Raw genomic sequence first — 19724 nt, forward strand, 5'->3', positions numbered from 1 at the left:
TTTTGATAAGGCTTCTGTCTTCACTTTCAGCTTTGTTGTTGTTCAGTTGCTAAGACGTGTCTGATTCTTTGTGACTCTATGGACTGCAGCACACCAGGCCTTCACTATCTCCAGGAGTTTACTCAGACTCATGTCCATTGAGTTGATGATGCCATCCAACCATCTCATCCTCTGTTGTCCCCTTCTCCTCCTGCCCTCAACCTTTCCCAGCATCAGGGTCTTTTCCAATGAGTCAGCCCTTCGCATCAGGTGGCCAAAGTATTGGAGCTTCAGCATCAATCCTTCAATGAATATTCAGAGTTTATTTCCTTTAGGATTGACTGGTTTGATCTTCTTGCTGTTCAAGTAACTCTTGTTGTCTTCTCCAGCACCACAATTTGAAAGCGTAATTTTTTGTCACTTAGCCTTCTTTATGGTCCAACTCTCAACATTTGTACATGACTACTGGAAAAATCATAGCTTTGACTATACGGACCTTTGTCAGCAAAGTGATGTCTTTGCTTTTTAATATGCTGTCTAGGTTTGTCATAGCTTTCCTTCCAAGGGCAAGCATCTTAATTTCATGGCTGTAGTCACAATCTGGAATGATTTTGGAGCCCAAGAAAATAAAATCTGCCATTGTTTCCACTTTTTCCCCATCTATTTGCTATGAAGTGATAGGGCCAGATGCCATGATCTTAGTTTTCTTGATGAGTTTTAAGCCAGCTTTTTCACTCTCTTTTTTCACCTTCATCAAGAGACTCTTTAGTTACTCTTTGCTTTCTGCCATTAGGGTAGTATAAGCTGTGTTTCTGATGTAGTTGCTGTTTCTCCCAGCAGTCTTGATTACAGCTTCTGCTTCATCGAGCCCAGCATTTTGCATGATGTACTCGGCATAGAAGTTAAATAAGCAGGGTAACAGTATACAAACTTGATGTACTCCTTTCCCAATTTTGAACCAGTCTGTTGTTCCATGTCTGATTCTAACTGTGGCTTCCTAGTCTGCAGACAGGTTTCTCAGGAGACAGGTAAGGTGGTCTGGTATTCCCATTTCTTTAAGAATTTACCACAGTTTATTGTGATCCACACAGTCAAAGACTTTAACATAGTCAATGAAGCAGAAGTAGATACTTTGCTGAAATTCTCTTGCTTTTCCTATGATTCAGCGAATGTTGGCAATTTGATCTCTGGTTTCTCTGCCTTTTCTCAATCCAGCTTATATATCTGCAAATTCTTGGTTCACATGCTATTGAAGTCTAGCTTAAAGAATTTTGAGCATTACCTTGCATGTGAAATGAGTGCAGTTGTGTGGTGGTTTGAACATCTTTAGCTGAAGGTAAACAGTTCAGGAATATGAAACATTTATTTTTTACTCTTTAATATCAATAATATCCTAAATACTCCACCCTCAAGAGAAATACCATTCCTATTTTATGTCTGATTATTTCTTAAGCTTTCTTACCCATGTTGATTTCCTATGTTTGTTTCATAATTTGTTTTTTAGTTTGTTAAACTTTAAAACTGACCGAAACTGATTAGATTTAATTTATTCACAAAGGATATTATCATCTAAATAAAAGCTTCTGCTCTCCTGGTTGTTTGGTAAATGAAAATCTCATTTCACAGATTATTTCTGTGGCATAGGATGTGGGTTTTTATTTTATGTCCTGGTTTATTTAAGATTGGTGGAGGGGAGCACATGACTTGTGGGATTTTAGTTTCCAACCAGGGATTGAACTGGGGCCATTGGCAGTGAGAGTTCAGAGTCCTAACCACTGGACTGCCAGGGAGTTCCCTATTTAAGAAACAACTTAAAGACAGTTGTGCGTGTGTACTCAGTTGTGTCCGACTTTATGCGACCTCATGGACTGTAGCCCACCAGGCTCCTCTGACCTTGGGATTTGCCAGGCAAGAATACTGGAGTGGTTTGCCATTTTCTTCTCCATAAAGATGGTTAAGTCTTAAATTTTATATAGAGGTATAACTTACCTTTTATTCTAACACTCGAGACTAGGCAAAAACCTTGATTTGAACTGTTTCAACTTAAGACTAATTTTACATAAACTAATTTGAACTTGGCCTGAATTCTTAAAAATTGTTTAGACTTAGCTACTTGATATTTCATTGAGTTAGTGTAGTCCAGTGTGGTCATCTGTGTCATGTAAAGGACCGTTTTTCTAAAGGTATTTGAAATTGAAAAAGAATTTCCCAGATGGATCTAAGATAACAGATCAGAGAATATTTATTCTTAACTGCTATCAGCTGCCCTAGCTCTTGACTACCTGGGAACTGAGAGTGGATCATCATCCTTCATGATGCTTTGGTGGAGGCTGTGGTTCCAGTCCAGATGATGGTTAGGGACCTGGTTGTACAGAGCAAGTTAGATTAGTTAACCTTAAGAATGTAAATATATGGTAATTGCTAAATGCACTGGCATCTTTTTTATATGGCTGCTGGGAAGGGTGACTATAAAATTTATTGTTCAAATTGGGGCATAGGAGAGTGAGAATACTATTAATAAATATGTGGGGCAATAGGCATAAACCAGAACACAAGGTCATCCGTCCCCAAGCTGTGTGGACTTCTAAAGATCAGAGGCAGTATACATCAAATTGCCTTGGAATAGGAATATTTGATATTCCTATTCTACTCCAACTTTTGCTTTTTGTCCTATAGGACACATTTTGGGGAGCATAAAACGTGAACAGATGCTTAAGGAATTTTGAGCATTTGTCCTATAGGACACATTTTGGGGAGCATAAAACATGAACAGATGCTCGATGAAGAGCAGTGAGATGAATGGAAACAGTATAGGAATTCAAGACTCTGGATTTTTATGTAGCCGTATAGCCTGTATGTGCGAAATCTTACCAGTAAATGTTAAATACAAGTTCCACAGAACTGGTGCATTTCTATTTTAAACATGATTCTTTTTCTCGGTTCTAGGAATTTTGAAGAAGTATACGTTACTGGAATTTTTCTTAACAATGTGGAATTATCCATAGAAAATGTCAGTGCCCATCTTATTTCCCACTATTGGCAGTTTAAACTTCCTTTTTCCTGTCTTATAATTGGCATATATGTAGAAAATGTTAGCTAATTTTTAGTGTCAAAATGTGGAAAACCTCATCCAAATAGAAATTATAAGAGTTTCTTTGGACTCTGTTCTAAGTTTTTGTTTTTTTTTCTTTTTCATATTGGGCTGAAATCTGCCACCCTTCCATCCATTGGTTCTAGTTCTGTTCTCTGGAGCAGCATGGAGTAAGTCTCTTCTATTAGAAGGCAGCTATCATAAATTCCAAGGTCACCTTTTCTAGACTGAATGTCCCCAGGTCCTCTACTTTTTATGTAAAATAATACCCATATTTATAAACTTCATACTGATTCTTTTTGAATACATTCTAATTGTCAGTGTTTTCCATAATACAGTTAAAATATGATGGCCCCAGATTTTAATTCTATGCCATATTTTTTTGGTATTGTGCATACCAGTGAAGAATATCCTGTACTGTAACCCATGAATCAGGCACACTAGTTTATTAGTGCAGCTTCAGCTATGTCAGGTATTTTTTTCTTAGCTGTACTTAACTTTTGACTCGTATTAAAACGTATGGTCAACTAAAACCTGTCAGCTAAATAGCTGTTGGGGCTATCCTTTTTTTTTTAAGAAGGCATTTCTGCCTTGGTAATAGAGCTTTAGCAGGTGTGATTGTGAATGTATTACTTAACAGAGAACCTAAAACAACAAAAATGTTTTTATATGCTAACATCTGTGGGCCTTGTTTTATGTGACATAGGCTCTCAAATTAAAAATTAAAGTAAATGTTATTTTAAGAACTTTACCTGAAGATTCATTTCATTTAGAGTTTTGGAAAATGGTTTTTTCTCTTTGAGGTATAAATGGTTATGATTGCAAAGCATCTGACTTAGGTCTCCTTTTGCAGCATGTGCTACATTTTTAAGAGAGAAAGAAATGTGTATAATGATTGCTGCCTATAACCTGGAAAATGTATCTAATATAACAGATACTGCATTGTAAAATCTGTACTCTAGAGAAGGATTTCTCAACCTCAGCACTGTTGGCATTCTTTGGATAATTCTTTGTTGTGGATAGCTGTCCTTTATAGGATATATAACAGCATCACTGACCTCTACCCACTAAATACAAGTAGCACACATCACCACCTTCTCCTCTGCAGTTTGATCATCAAAAATATCTCCAGACATGACCAGGTATCTCCAGGAGGGCATAGTCTCCCCTAGTTGAGAACCACTGCCTTAGAGCATCAGAAGTATTTCTTAAGTCATGTCAGTAACAGTTTCTACCTTAAATGTTTTCCTTAATTGGAGCTAGAATACAGTATTTTAAAACTATAGAACATAATAAAGAACTTTACATACAGCAGATACTTTTTTAAGCTCCTAATTTGATTAGTTTTTCTTCCTAATACTGCTTCTTATCTCAGTTTGTCCTCCCTGCTTTGTGATAATGATCTTTTGATCTGAAACAATAAATGTGACTGTCTTAATTTATTCAGATTAAGGGATGAAAATTACACAACAATAACAAATAGGATATTTGATTAGGTGGTTTATTAAGTTCATACCTGTTCTTTTGTAGTCCATGATTAAATTACTGGGAAATGTGCTTTTAAGTTGATTGAATTCCTAGATTTTAAAAATTAAATTGTATTTTGTTTATTCTTCCACTCCACAATATAGCCAGCAGCCAGCTTCGGGTGTAGCCTACTCTCATCCAACCACCGTTGCTAGCTACACTGTCCATCAGGCTCCAGTAGCTGCTCACACAGTTACTGCTGCCTATGCACCAGCAGCCGCCACAGTTGCAGTTGCCAGGCCTGCTCCAGTCGCTGTTGCAGCTGCTGCAACAGCTGCTGCTTATGGAGGTTACCCCACTGCACACACAGCGACTGACTATGGTTATACACAGAGGCAACAAGAAGCACCTCCACCACCACCCCCAGCTACTACACAGAACTACCAGGTAAGAAAGCTTCTGCTTTCATTAACCTTAACATACAGGTTCACTGACATCAGTGTTTAATGTAATGTCTAAGCCAATGCTTTTCAAACTTGAGTCTTGCAAAATATACCTCTAATGATAGAGAAAATGAGTGTGTATTCCTAGGTAATCTGGGGGCATACTCCAGGGATTAAGCTTCCTTGCAGTGAGTTTTACATTAATAATCTCCCAGTCCATTTCACTTCACTCTATATATATGTTTGCTTTAATTTAAAAAAAATTAATTACTGGCTAAATATTTTAATCTTATAACAAGTTTTTGAGAAAAATTAAGACATATAAGGTCTTCTGCCCCTTGTTGGTACTGTGGAATTATTTATCCACTTGGGACACCCTTATGTCTATTTTGAGAACCATGAGCTTCAGCTATGTGGGACAAACAAATTGCATAGTGTCAGGACTTCCCTGGCAGTGCAGTGGTTACCTGCCAGTCCCTGGCACTTCCACTGCATGGAGCGTGGGTTCAGCCTCTGGTGTGGGAACCCACATGCTGGAATGCCGTTAAAGCAAATTACATAATGTCTTCCTGAAACACTGTGGAAAGTCTATTGCCTTTGTGTACTTCTTCCCCTCAAGATACTGTTTATCTATAACAGAAATTGATCCTGCCCTTAAGTCATCTAATTGCTTCTTGTTAGGTTTATGGGAACATAAAGCTCTTAATTCTCTTTATAAAAATATGGTCTCTTATGTCTAGTATGGCACTAAATTACTACTTGCTTATTTAATAAATATGGTCCTAATTCTTTTAACCCATTTTTTGTTTGTTTACTTTTAAGATCTGGTTTTTAAACTTTGGAGCTTCTGATTTTTTAATATTCTTTCTAAAATAGATTTATTTTGTTATCTAAGAAATTGACATATGGATCAGCATTATTAGCATTTGCTATTGATATTTAGCAGATTTCTAAACTCAGAATTACTTTGACGTGTGATTGTTTTCCTTATGTCCAAAGACAATATAATAAATTTTATTATTTTTAATAGGGTGTATGAAGCCCATCATTTTCTGGGTCCTGCCTGCTTCTTCAGTCTTTCTACCTGTGTGCCTCCCAAGCCCTCCTCACTATATACAGTGCTAGAATTCACCAGCTCACCTTGATCTTCATTGCTTTGGAGATTTGTAAATAATACTCCTTTCCCTTAGAACCTCTGTTTACCTTCCCTCCACCTGGAAGCTCTTACTCATCATTATGTTAATAAATAGTGGTAAATAAGGACGAACAAAAAGAAAGCTGAAACAAGTCACAAAGCTTAGAACATCCAGGTGTTCTTTACTCTGGAATCCATCTTTAAGGCAGATCTACCATGCAATTTTTAAATAAAATTAATTTTTAAATAATGTTTATTTTTTGATGATTTTTTTCAATTGTAAAAGTTAAGCATGCTGCCTAAAATGATTTTGACCTTATTTGATGAAGTCCCAAATGAATCCCCTTTGTATTGAATTTGAATCTTCTGTTTATATTCATACATATTTAGGTTTCTGTTTTCCTTTGTTAGATTTTTAATGTGGCAAAGATGAGGTTTTTTCCCTCTGCCACTTCACTGATAGCAAGATTTCATTCTCTTTCTTTAGGATTCATACTCATATGTAAGATCCACAGCTCCTGCTGTAGCTTATGATAGTAAGCAGTACTACCAACAACCAACAGCAACTGCTGCTGCTGTAGCTGCCGCCGCCCAGCCTCAGCCTTCCGTTGCTGAGACCTACTATCAGACAGGTGAGTTTATTAACATACCACCCTTTCATTGTACACTGTTGAAACATATTATTCAAGGTGTTATTTAATGAAGATAGGCTTTTGAATCCATCTAAACTTCTTGTGTTATATTACCTTGAGAGGCAGGTTCTAGCCATGTCCTCTTTCTGTATAAAAATGCCTTTGAGTCCCAAAGAGAGAAGGCCCTGGAGGTAGTTCATAATCATGTCCTTCTATCTTGGAAGTGTATTTCATGTCTGATCTTCAGCTTACAGTTCTTTTTCTGCTGAAATAAGCTGTACAAAAGAAGTTGTGGCAGTAATTTCTGGCTGCCTGCTTTTTGCCCAGAAATGCCCAGACATACCTTCCTTTGTAATTAGTGGAGGCCCTGATGGTGGTTTCTATTTTGTGGACCCATATTTTTAATTCATCTTTCTCTGATCTGTAATGACAGTTGGTATTGTTATCAGCCACTGATAGTACAATATATATTAATGGTTTGAATGCAGAAACTGTTTGTTTGCAAAGAAGCCTACATATCTGTAGTCTTTAAAAGATGGATTTTTTTCATAGAAATTTAACTGAGCACCTTTAAGGCCAAAGCTCTCCAAGTTCTGAAAAGTTAGTCAGTTCATTTGCTCAGTGTGTGCAGCTCTTTATGATCCCATGGACTGCAGCATGCCAGGCCTCCCTGTCCATCACCAACTGCCAGAGCCTGCTCAAACTCATGTCCATCGAGTCAGTGATGCCATCCAGACATCTCATCCTCTGTCATCCCCTTCTCCTCCCGCCTTCAATCTTTCCCAGCATCAGGGTCTTTTCCAAGGAGTCAGTTCTTCACATCAGGTGGCTAGAGTATTGGAGCTTCAGCATCAGTCCTTCCAATGAATTTTCAGGACTGATTTCCTTTAGTATTGACTGGTTTGATCTTGTAGTCCAAGGGACTCTTAAGAGACTTCTCCAACACCAACAGTTCAAAAGCATCAATTCTTCGGCACTCAGCTTTCTTCATAGTCCAACTCTCACATCCATACAAGACGACTGGAAAAACCATAGCTTTGACTAGGTGGACCTTTGCCAGCAAAGTAATGACTCTGCTTTTTAATATGCTATGTTGGTCATAGCTTTTCATCCAAGGAGCGAGCATTTTTTAATTTCATGGCTGCAGTCACCATCTGCAGTGATTTTGGAGCCCAAGAAAATAAAGTCTGTCACTGTTTCCATTGTTTCCCCATTTATTTGCCATAAAATGATGGGACTGGATGCCATAATCTTAGTTTTTTTAATGTTGAGTTTTAAGCCAGCTTTTTCATTCTCCTTTTTCGCTTTCATCAAGATGCTCTTTTAGTTCTTCACTTTCTGCCATAAGGGTGGTATCATCTGCATATCTGAGTTTATTGGTTTTTCTCCCGGCAATCTTGATTCCAGCTTCATGCAGCCCATCATCTCACATGACATACTCTGCATATAAGTTAAATAAACAGAGTGACAATACAGCTTGAAAAGTAGGCGACTCTTTTATTTTTAAAGGACCATGAGAGTGTGGGTAGAGCCTTGAATTAGAAAAGAGTAGAATTGGTTTCCAGCCCTGGTGTTACCAGTATCATGGGCAAGTGATTTCTTACCTCATTTCATCTCTTATTTGTGAACAGGGTGGTTGACTCAGCTCTTTCTAGGATACTTTTAGATCTAAGATTGATTCTATGAGTCCCTTAGAAAGTGGGTTAAAAGTGTTTTGAATTATAATGATCCTGACTTATTCTTAAGTCTCCTTTCTAATGATTTGTGGGTACAATGAGCTTTAATAAACTTCCTGATTAATTACCAAGGTTTGATGGATTATGCTGAAGAGTACTGAATTAATATTGAGTCACATTACCATGGTATAGTCTAAAATCTGACATGACCATGTGACTTTTGTAAATTATTTAGCTCTTGCACATCAGGGTTTTCTTGTAAAATGTTGTACTCATCTGTATGTCACGTGGATCAGGTTTCATACTATGTAGAAAAAGTTTTATAAACTGTTAAGTGCTGTTTATTTAAAGTACATTTACTTGACTAAACATAAATGAGTTTGGCCCCTGATATATTTGGGCCTTTCTCAGAAAATTACATTTGTATGCTTTAATGATCCTTAATAAGGGATTAATTATTAATTTAGTGATGATAAGTCTCATAAGATTCTTAAGATATTCAAGTGTGTGTGTGTGCGCTTAGTCATATCCGACTCTTTGTGACCCCATTGACTGTAGCCCACCCACCAGGTTCCTCTGTCCGTGGGATTTTCCAGGCAAGAATACTGGAGTGGGTTGCCATTTCCTACTCCAGGGGATCTTCCCTACCCACGGATCAAACTTGAGTCTCCTGCATCAATAGGCAGATTTTTTTAACATTGCACCCTGAGTATACATTGGTTTTAATGTGTTCAAAGACAGCAGAAAGTTCAGGCGAGACTTTAATGACAGCCATTTAAGAACAGCTGCACTCGAGCTATTGACATTTGAAGAATTAAATAAGTAGCTCCTTGTGGGTTGTAATTAGCTTGAAGTTCACTATGGACAAATCAGTAAAATTCTTTTAAATGGTGTTTGAACAAGTTCCATATAATCAAGCATTGAAAATTTTACTGTGACTTAAACTATACTTTGAGGCAATCTCTGTTTTGTTCCCAGTATTAAGCATAACTCTCAAGTATACTGACTAGCCCAAATACACACACACACATTCTTTCCTTAAAACTTTATTTGTTAATGACATGGTTTAAGTAGTGCTGGTATTTCAGTTAGTGGCAAATCTTGACAAAATGTCATTTTGAAAATACATAGAAAGCATCTGGGGAAGAATAGTAATTTATATAGATGTTGTATTTTATGAAGTTGGTAATAAGAATTTTACTCCTTTTATCAAGGAGAAATTGCTAGCATAAAATTTCCAGTTAATGATGTTCATGTTTGTTTTTTCTAGGATATTGAGTAACTAAGGTTCACCTTTCTAATTTTCTTATGTCTCTTTCCCAATTTAGCCCCTAAAGCAGGTTATAGCCAAGGTGCAACTCAGTATACACAAGCCCAGCAAACTCGACAAGTGACAGCCATAAAACCAGCCACACCAAGTCCAGCTACCACTACTTTCTCCATTTATCCTGTATCCTCCACCGTACAGCCAGTAGCAGCTGCAGCTACTGTGGTGCCATCCTATACCCAGAGTGCTACTTATAGTACCACGGCAGTTACCTATTCTGGTAAGACTGATAAAGTGTGTTTAAATGAGTAAGTGAATTAGACTCACTAAGAAACTATCTTGGTTTTCTGTGGGATGATCTTACTCCCAGTAAAGCAAGAATGGAATTAATTGATAGGTGTTAATACAAATATTTGTACATAGTGTGACAGATGAACCATACTCTTAATTTTTTTTTTTTTTTTTTTAAATGCCAGGAAATTTTAGCAGAATGTAAAAATGCCCTCTGGGCTTTTAAAACCTTGGGCCTAGCATTGCAGTTAGAGAAAATAACATCTAGTATTCTACAGGGTCATTTCCTGTCTGACTTTTCCAAATGAATTTGAAAGTTCAAGGTTAACTTCAGGAAGTACCACTGACAGATTATTTACATTGTTTTTTCAGCTTGCAAGGAGTTATATCTTCATATTTACCATCAGGAATAAGTAATTTGAAAATATTGGGGGCCTTTATAAACATCCATAGATGATGGTTATGTAACACATCTCTTGGAAGAACAGAGTAGATTTATTTTCTTTAGTAATCATATATTTTTCCTGGCCGAGAATAATCACTAAAACCTTGCTGTGCCCACTGTTCTTCCTCATTTTCCACAGAGGTACTTTGTAGTATTGGAGTGCTTAAAGTCACACATGGCTTTTTTGAAGACACTTAGTGTTGTACTAATGTATAGTTTGTTGTTGGTTTTGCATTTTACTTATTCCTTAGTATGCTGTCTTGTTCCATTTAGGATTTAAGGTGGCATAGGTAATTTCATTTTTCATCTCTTGATGTTTTTTGGTAGTTGAGGTGTTAGAAGTAGCTGCTGAATTTTTACACTTTTTTTTTTTTATTTCTCAAAGATTATTTTTAATCTCTTACTCTATGTCGAACTCTGTGCATGGTGTTAGGGATACAAATTAGGCATGATATGTTTGGGATCAAGAGTTCATTGTGGCAGAAATACAGGATACACAGGATAACAGGAAATTGAGGCTGGAAATGTCAGTGTGGAAAGCCTTGTATGGTCTGCTGTGTTGTCTTGTCTTTATCTTGTGGGCAGACAGAATGCCAAAGAGAGCTCAAGAAGGGGAGCAATGGGGACATATTTATAAGTTAATTAAGACAGCTGTGTGGAAATGAACTGACATAAGGAGATATTCTTTGTTACTCATGATACAACTTTTCTGCCTTTCTCTGGTTAACTGGTTATAACTGTAAATGGAGTTATTTCAGTGAAATCTATTTGGACACTTAAGAAAAAAAACCCACATCAGCTTTAATAAATAAGGAATGTGATAGTATCCTTTCCTATTCCTTGTTTTTCCCTTTCATCTATTCTTCCCTTTTTCTCTCTGCCTCTCTCAGCCTTTGTCTTTCTCAGTTGCTTGAATATACCTTACACAGCATGAAGATAATTATTTCTGTTTACTGCTTTAGTATGTAAGTAATATATCATTTTAAAACTCAAAGCTATGGATTTAAAAAGGAGGAAAAATTAAGTTACTAGGCATCTATCCCTAGACACTAATTACCATTAACTTTTTAGTGCATGTCTTTCTGTACTTTTTTCCATGGGATTATGCATATAAAAACATCATGGTTTCTTTATAAAAAGTGAATTTTGTCTTATATGTACTACAGTGTAAACTGCTTTCCTTGTTGTGAATGCCCTAAGTATAGAGATACACCATTCCCTGGTTCATGTTTTTTCCCCAATTTTAGAAAATTTTCCTTCTGCAGAAAATTGGGAAAAAAAAAAAAAAAAAACCAGACAACAAATGCCCATACAACATTTACGTAGATTCACCAAATATTATTTTGTTACATTTGCTTAACTCTCCTCTATTTAAACACATTTTCAAACGATTTAGCAATGTTTCCTTGTTTTCTAAGTTGCCAATGACATGGTGCCTTGCATGGAATTCTTCCACATGTATTTCCTAAGAATAGGAGCATTCTTTTATATAACAAAATGCAGATAAGAAATTGGACATGGATATTATCCAATAAATTTTCCTCAGTTGTCCACAAATGTCTTTTATGGCTAGACTTTCTCCATAGTTGATGTATTTGTACTTTGTCTTAAATTCAGGGTCCAGTCAAGGATTATAGATTGTATTTGGTTGTTAGTTTCATTTTCTTTTGATGTAGAATTACCCCTGGGGCTTCCCTGGTGGCTTAACAGTAAAGAATCCACCTGCAATGCAAGAGACTCAGGTTCAATCCCTGAGTTGGAAAGATTCCCTGGAGAAGTAAATGGCAACCCACTCCAGTATACATGTCTAGGAGATCCCATGGACAGAGGAGCTGGGGGGTGCTGCAGTCCACAGGATCACAAGAATTGGGCATGACTTAGTGACTAAACCACCACCACAGAATAACTTCTGTTTTTATATTATCTCTCATGACCTTGATTTTTTTTAATTTATATTATTTATTTACTGTTTGGTTGCGTCAGATCTTAGTTGCAGCATACCAGGCCTTCATTGTGGCAAGCAGGTATCTCTCTGCTTGCCACAGACTCCAGAGAGTACAGGCTGAGGCTCAGTACAAGCATGGGCTCCGGAGAGTACAGGCTCAGTAGTTGTGGTGTGCAGGCCCTGTGGCATGTGAGATCTTAGTTCCAGGGACAGGGATTGAACCGTGTCCCCTGCATTGGAGGGTGTATTCTTAACCATTGGACCACCAGGAAGATCCCAGCCTTGATGTTTTTGAAGAGTTCACACAAGTTGTCTTGTAGACTATTCCACAATCTGGATTTATCTGATTTCTTTATGTTTAGATTCTGGCAGTTTTTTAGTCAGTAAAACTACTTAGGTCAGCATTTCATTTCAGCACATCAGGTACATGTAATAAAGTGAAAGTCGCTCTTACATGTCCGACCCTTTACAATCCCATGGACAGTCCATGGGAGTAGGTAGCCTTTCCCTTTTCCAGGGGATCTTCCCAACCCAGGGATGAACCCAGGTCTCCCACATTGCAGGCAGATTCTTTAATAGCTGAGCCATAAGGGACGCTCAGGAGTACTGGGGTGGGTACCCTATCCCTTCCCAACCCAGGAATCAAACTGTGGTCTCCTGCATTGCAGGTGGATTCTTCACCAACTGAGCTATCATAGAAGCCAGCCATGTAATAAATAATGTCAGTTTATTCCTTATTAATGGTGTCAGTATAATCACTGATTGAAGTGGTGACTACCAGATCTTTCCTTTTTAAAGATATCTTTTTCCATTTTGTAATGAACCAAGTTATCTATTGGCCTATTAGCCCAGCTATCTTTCTAAGGTGTTACATCCTTTGAAAATCAGTAACTGAATCAAACTCTCCATTGGTGAATGAAAAATCCTTTTACTAAGAATCAGTGTGAAATGAGTTGGATTCTTAGGAATTCTTCCCTGAAGAAGAGTCCCGTCACCCCTTCTTTTTTTAGTGTTACTATAGGCTTCTTTTTTATTCAGTTTAGTGTAATCCATTGCTTTCATTTTTCTTTTTGAGGCACACAGTGTCCCAAATTTGGATAGTAAAGGATCCTTTTCAAACCAATTCTGAGTCTTTTGAACTTGGCATCATTAGTCTTTGAGCATTTCTTTCTTTTCTGGCACAGTAAGACGTTACTCTGCCTGATTCACCATTGCGTCCCTAATATCCAGCATAGCACTTGACAAAGGGTAGGAGATAAAATCTCTGAGGAATTAAAAAAAATATTTTAAAAATTCAGTATCTAGGCTTCCCACACTCAAGCTCTATAACAAAAACATCAAGAGGTAAGAACTGAAATGGCCCTTACCACCTTATAACCTATGCAGAACAAGACAGAGTATTAAGGAATAAATAAAAATGCAAAACAACAATAAACTTTGAGCCTTTCCTGCCATAGACTCACAATTAGCCATTTCACAAAGAAACCTTGGTTTCTTGTATGGCAATGGTATTTAGAAACCAAGATCTACGCTTAGAAAAACATAGTTTTTAATGACTAACACTGTTTTATTGTATGCCTGTGCTACATTTTAAAGTTTTTGTTGGGAACATTTAGTTTAATATTAAGGAAAAGCTTGAAACAGCACTGGGTAAAATAATCATTTTATGTACAGATTTGTGTGTTTGCCAATTGTTTTCCTCATATAAATTCCTAGATTTGTAACTGTTACATCAAAGAGTATACACATTTTAAAGAACATATGTATGATACACAATGTGAAATTGCCATCCAAAGAGATCATTATTAGGGCTTCTGAATTCTGTGTCTGCAATTTTATATCTGCTACAGCTTAGGTCAGCTATTCTTTTTATCTCTTATTGAAAATGAATTCTAGTGTTGGTACCTACTAAATGATGGGTTGTGATATAATGTATTTACTGCTGAGGTAGTAGTCTTTGTTTCTGATACTGTACCTTTAAAAATTATATTCTAACTGTTCTAATTATGCAACTTATTTGATAAGTATTTATAATAAGGTGCTTTTTAGGTGAAATTGTTTTAGCTTTTCAGAATTGAGCTTTTACTTAATTTAGAGGCATAGCATTATATTTATTTTCCCATAATGCTTTATGAGAAATGTATGTGTGTTTGCTAGTAGTTATAGGAAATTTAAAGGACATCCCTTAGCACAGTTCCAGAACCTTCAGCATACCTTTCAGTTTATGCTTTGGTTTTTTTTAAAAACGCTAAATAGTAAGCTATAATTAAGCTTACCTTTTATTAGTTTTAGACTACATGTGTGCAAATGAAGGAGGTTATTTTGTAAATATTATGCTTCGTGATTTTTGTTGTTTAAATAATACAAAGGACCTTAAAAGCTGGTCAGTTCAGTTGCTCAGTCGTATCCGACTCTTTGCAACCCCATGAACCTCATATGCCAGACCTCCCTGTCCATCACCAACTGCCAGAGTCTACCCAAACCCATGTCCATTGAGTCGGTGATGCCATCCAACCATCTCATCCTCAGTCGTCCCCTTTTCCTCCTGCTCTCAATCTTTCCCAGCATCAGGGTCTTTTCAAATGAGTCAGCTCTCCGTATCAGGTGGCCAAAGTATTGGAGTTTCAACTTCAACATCAGTCCTTCCAATGAACACGTAGGACTGATCTCCTTTCGAATGGACTGGTTGGATCTCCTTGCAGTCCAAGGGAGTCTCAAGAGTCTTCTCCAACACCACAGTTCAAAAGCATCAATTCTTTGGTGCTCAGCTTTCTTTATAGTCCAACTCTCACATCCATACATGACTACTGGAAAAACCATAGCCTTGACTAGACAGACCTTTGTTGACAAAGTAACGTCTCTCCTTTTTAATATGCTGTCTAGGTTGGTCATAACTTTCCTTCCAAGGAGTAAGCGTCTTTTAATTTCATGGCTACAATCACCATCTGCAGTGATTTTGGAGCCCCAAAAAATAAAGTCAGCCACTGTTTCCCCATCTATTTCCCATGAAGTGATGGGACCAGATGCCATGATCTTCATTTTCTGAATGTTGAGCTTTAAGCCAACTTTTTCACTTACTCTTTCACTTTCAAGAGGCTCTTTAGCTCTTCCTCACTTTCTGCCATAAGGGTGGTGTCATCTGCATATCTGAGGTTATTGATATTTCTCCCAGCAATCTTGATTCCAGCTTGTGCTTCTTCCAGCCCAGTGTTTCTCATGATGTACTCTGCATATAAGTTAAATAAGCAGGGTGATGATATACAGCCTTGATGTACTCCTTTTCCTATTTAGAACCAGTCTGTTGTTGCATGTCCAGTTTTAACTGTTGCTTCCTGACCTGCATACAGGTTTCTCAAGAAGCAGGTCAGGTGGTCTGGTATTCCCATCTCTTGAAGAATTTTCCACAGTTTATTGTGTTCCACCCAGTCAAAGGCTTTGGCATAGTCAATAAAGCAGAAATAGATGTTTTTCTGGAACTCTCTTGCTTTTTCCATGATCCAGCGGATGTTGGCAATTTGATCTCTGGTTCCTCTGCCTTTTCTAAAATCAGCTTGAACATCTGGAAGTTCACGGTTCACGTATTGCTGAAGCCTGATTTGGAGAATTTTGTGCATTACTTTACTAGCGTGTGAGATGAATGCAATTGTGTGGTAGTTTGGACATTCTTTGGCGTTGCCTTTCTTTGGGATTGGAATGAAAACTGACCTTTTCCAGTCCTGTGGCCACTGCTGAGTTTTCCAAATTTGCTGACATATTGAGTGCAGCACTTTCACAGCATCATCTTTTAGGATTTGAAATAGCTCAACTGGAATTCATCAGTTCCACTAGCTTTGTTCATAGTGATGCTTTCTAAGGCCCACTTGACTTCACATTCTAGGATGTCTGGCTCTAGGTGAGTGTGAGTGATCACACCATCATGATTATGAGTCGTGAAGATCTTTTTTGTACAGTTCTTCTGTGTATTCTTGCCACCTCTTCTTAATATCTTCTGCTTCTGTTAGGTCCATACCATTTCTGTCCTTTATTGAGCCATCTTTACATGAAATGTTCCCTTGGTATCTCTGATTTTCTTGAAGAGATCTCTAGTCTTTCCCATTCTATTGTTTTCCTCTATTTCTTTGCACGGATCACTGAGGCAGGCTTTCTTATCTCTCCTTGCTAATCTTTGGAACTCTATGTTCAAATGAGTATATCTTTTCTTTTCTCCTTTGCTTTTTGCTTCTCTTCTTTTCACAGCTATTTGTAAGGCCTCAGACAGCCATTTTGCTTTTTTTGTATTTCTTTTTCTTGGGGATAGTCTTGATTCCTGTCTCCTGTACAATGTCATGAACCTCCATCCATAGTTCATCAGGCACTCTATCAGATCTAGTCCCTTAAATCTATTTCTCACTTATACTGTATAGTCATAAGGGATTTGATTTAGGTCATACCTAAATGGTCTAGTGACATTAGTGAGTGGTCTAGTTTTCCTCACTTTCTTCAATTTAAGTCTGAATTTTGGCAATAAGGAGTTCATGATCTGAGCCACAGCCTCAGTTTTCTCATCTATGAAGTACGTATAGTATTACGTACCTGTAGTTCTGTTCTGAGATATCACTGTGTCTGGAACACTGCCTCTTATAGTATGGATTCTCAGTTTTCAAAAAACCTAGGGAATTCCCTGATAGTCCAGTGATTAGTACCTGACCACTTCATTGTTATAGGCCCAGGTTCAGTCCCCAATCAGAGAACTAAGATCCTGCAAGCCACGCAGCATGGCCAGAAAAAAACCCAGAGCCTAGAAGTTCTGATCATCCAGTATTGTAGGATGCTGCTGATCTTATTCACCTTTTTATTTTCTTGATACATAATTCATGAAGCTGCATTTTAAGTAGCATGTTTACAGTTCCTGCACACAACTAGTCATTTGGAAATTTTCTATTAATAAAAATTTCAGAGTCTTATGATTCTGATTTCCCATGCATCTTAACCTTCACCTTTCCAATTCGTGTTTTCTTCCCTGTGTAAAATATATTAAAGTGAGTGGGTCATAAATCTTTACTTCTCAGTATAGCAGTTTGCATTTGAGATATCAAAAAGTTCAGTTTAAGTAGTTCTTCTATGCTGTCATAGCAACTAGGAATCTCTCTCTTGAGCCTTAACTTTTGACCTACTCATTTCCTCTTCAGGGGAAAGGATGACAATTAGGGAATCCAACAGATTTCCAGGGATCTTAGTTTAAGAAACAGTAAGTTTTCCAGTTTTAACACAGGGTTATAAATAAAATCAGCAACTTTGTCACATGTAAAGCTTTTATAGATTTTTAAATCTATAAATCCCTGCACACAAACAGCTTGTAAATATTATATATGTAGCTAGCTTAATGTGCTTATTCATCAAAGACTTTGAACAATGGAAGGATAGAATTGATACATTTAACCAGAAAATTCAGTGCTTTTTCACCTTTTGGAAGATGAGAACCAGTGTCTTTGGTTCTTTATTTCAAATCTTGTCTTTTGTTGTCCTGATACTCATTAGAACTACAATTCCATATTACAGACTTTGGCCGAGCTTTAGTCACCTTACCTCTCCAAACCAGTTTCTATCAGCTCCTTACTTTTATTGACTGTACAACCCCTTCAGTCAGTCACTGGGATTCAAAATCTTGGTGTCATCTTTGTGTAATTTCCTCTTTCATATCTTTTATCCTCTAAACCACCAAGCACGTATAGTCTTACTTTCATGACTTTGTTTTTTTTCCTTTCTGTATTCTACTTCAGACTTTTCCTCAAACCCAGCACTTTCTTAATTGTATTCAGGGGAATTCTGCTTGGGGAAAATACTGTATGACAGTTCCATAACCATGTAAGTTTATCAGACATTCTATCACAGCCTTCCAGCAGTACTATAAGCCTTCTTGAAAGCAGTGACCAAATCTTATCCTAACACCTGGCATGTATTGTGTAAATACTTGGTTGGTTGACTTACATTAAAAGAAGGATAAGTAACATTTTTCTTAGGTTTTGTGAGATACAATTTATTCGTAAATACACACATGTAAACCTATCTTTTTAAGCAGAATTTATTGGGATTAAATTCCCATCATCTTTCTTGGCCTTTTACAGGTATGTAACATAATCTTTGTTTGATTTTATTTGTAAGGTACATCTTATTCAGGTTATGAAGCAGCAGTGTATTCAGCTGCATCCTCCTACTACCAACAGCAGCAGCAGCAACAGAAGCAGGCAGCAGCAGCGGCGGCGGCGGCTGCTGCAACAGCTGCCTGGACAGGGACCACCTTTACTAAAAAAGCACCATTCCAAAATAAACAACTGAAACCAAAACAGCCTCCCAAACCACCCCAGATTCACTATTGTGATGTCTGTAAGATCAGCTGTGCTGGACCACAGGTATGTATGTTGTATGCTTCACCGTAAATCTTCAGTGGTTGTCCTTGATAGTTAAGTATGATTGATTATTATAATTCTTATGCCTACAAAGAAAGTTTATGTTTTTCTTTCCTGCTAGCTTTTAGTTAACATGTACATATTTCATCAAATGGCCATTTTTTTTTAAAGGTTTTTGTATTGACATACAAGAATTTTAAGAAAAATACAGTAAAAATAATTATGAATGTTATTAAAAAGTGGAAAAATTGAGCTTTTCTTTAGGAAGGATATTTCTCTTTAAATAAAATTTTTAATTTAGCTTAAAAGTTTTATATTCAGATTAGTTGGGATTTGGGAGTAAGATTGTATTTTTATTTCTTTTTTGGCATTCATGACTTATTTTTTAAGCCTTTTATGCAAAATTCTTGAACTTAAGACAATTGGATATTGATTTTCTTAGTTCTTCAAGGTCCATATTGAGTGTATGAGTAGAATTTTGTAGTTGAAAAAGGATGACCATAGAGATAGTTAAGTTTTATACACTGACATGATGAGATGAGAAGAGAAGACTTTGTCAGATATAAAGATTTGAAGTTGCCTTTCTCTAGTATTAAAAATCCTTAAGCTATTTTAATAATCTATAATTTTAGGATAACATTTTTCATGAGACTGACTTTTGTATATGCTTTATAGAATGTTACTTGTTTCTATATACTTATTTCCTCCATGAGGCTGTACGGACTTTGGGAATAAGAAAGCTGTAGGAAAGTGTCTTTTTCAAAAATATCAGCTAAAGAAGCATGCAGAACCTTTATTCCTTTATTCTGTTTTTTGTTGTTGTTGTTTTTTGTTATTTTCTTGCTGTTGCTAAACATGAAATAAGTGATTTAGGGAAGAATCTGTTTATAAAGTCTAGTGAGTTCAACTCCCTTCCCAACTTTATTTGTTAATACTTTCTTTAAGAGTGTCTAGTGTTTATCTAAAA

At 36.9% G+C, this 19724-nt stretch overlaps 1 protein-coding gene across 4 annotated transcripts in view; it reads left to right on the top strand.

The window, feature by feature from the left end:
* The window catches only part of ZFR (zinc finger RNA binding protein), an 83734-nt gene that overhangs the window by 20178 nt on the left and 43832 nt on the right, over positions 1–19724 (top strand). For 2 of the 4 annotated variants that reach the window (XR_003507250.1, XM_027520576.1), the window contains exons 3-7: positions 3217–3240; positions 4702–4984; positions 6603–6747; positions 9752–9970; positions 18513–18760. Coding sequence is in view for 2 of the 4 variants with exons in the window: in XM_027520576.1 (XP_027376377.1) it covers positions 3217–3240; positions 4702–4984; positions 6603–6747; positions 9752–9970; positions 18513–18760 (919 nt within the window). In the remaining 2 variants the exon portion in view is untranslated. The remainder of the gene's footprint in view (positions 1–3216; positions 3241–4701; positions 4985–6602; positions 6748–9751; positions 9971–18512; positions 18761–19724) is intronic. The other 2 variants (XR_003507251.1, XM_027520577.1) reach the window with 1 other exon arrangement.

Source organism: Bos indicus x Bos taurus, chromosome 20 (assembly GCF_003369695.1).
Source record: "Bos indicus x Bos taurus breed Angus x Brahman F1 hybrid chromosome 20, Bos_hybrid_MaternalHap_v2.0, whole genome shotgun sequence".
Lineage (NCBI taxonomy): Eukaryota > Metazoa > Chordata > Mammalia > Artiodactyla > Bovidae > Bos > Bos indicus x Bos taurus.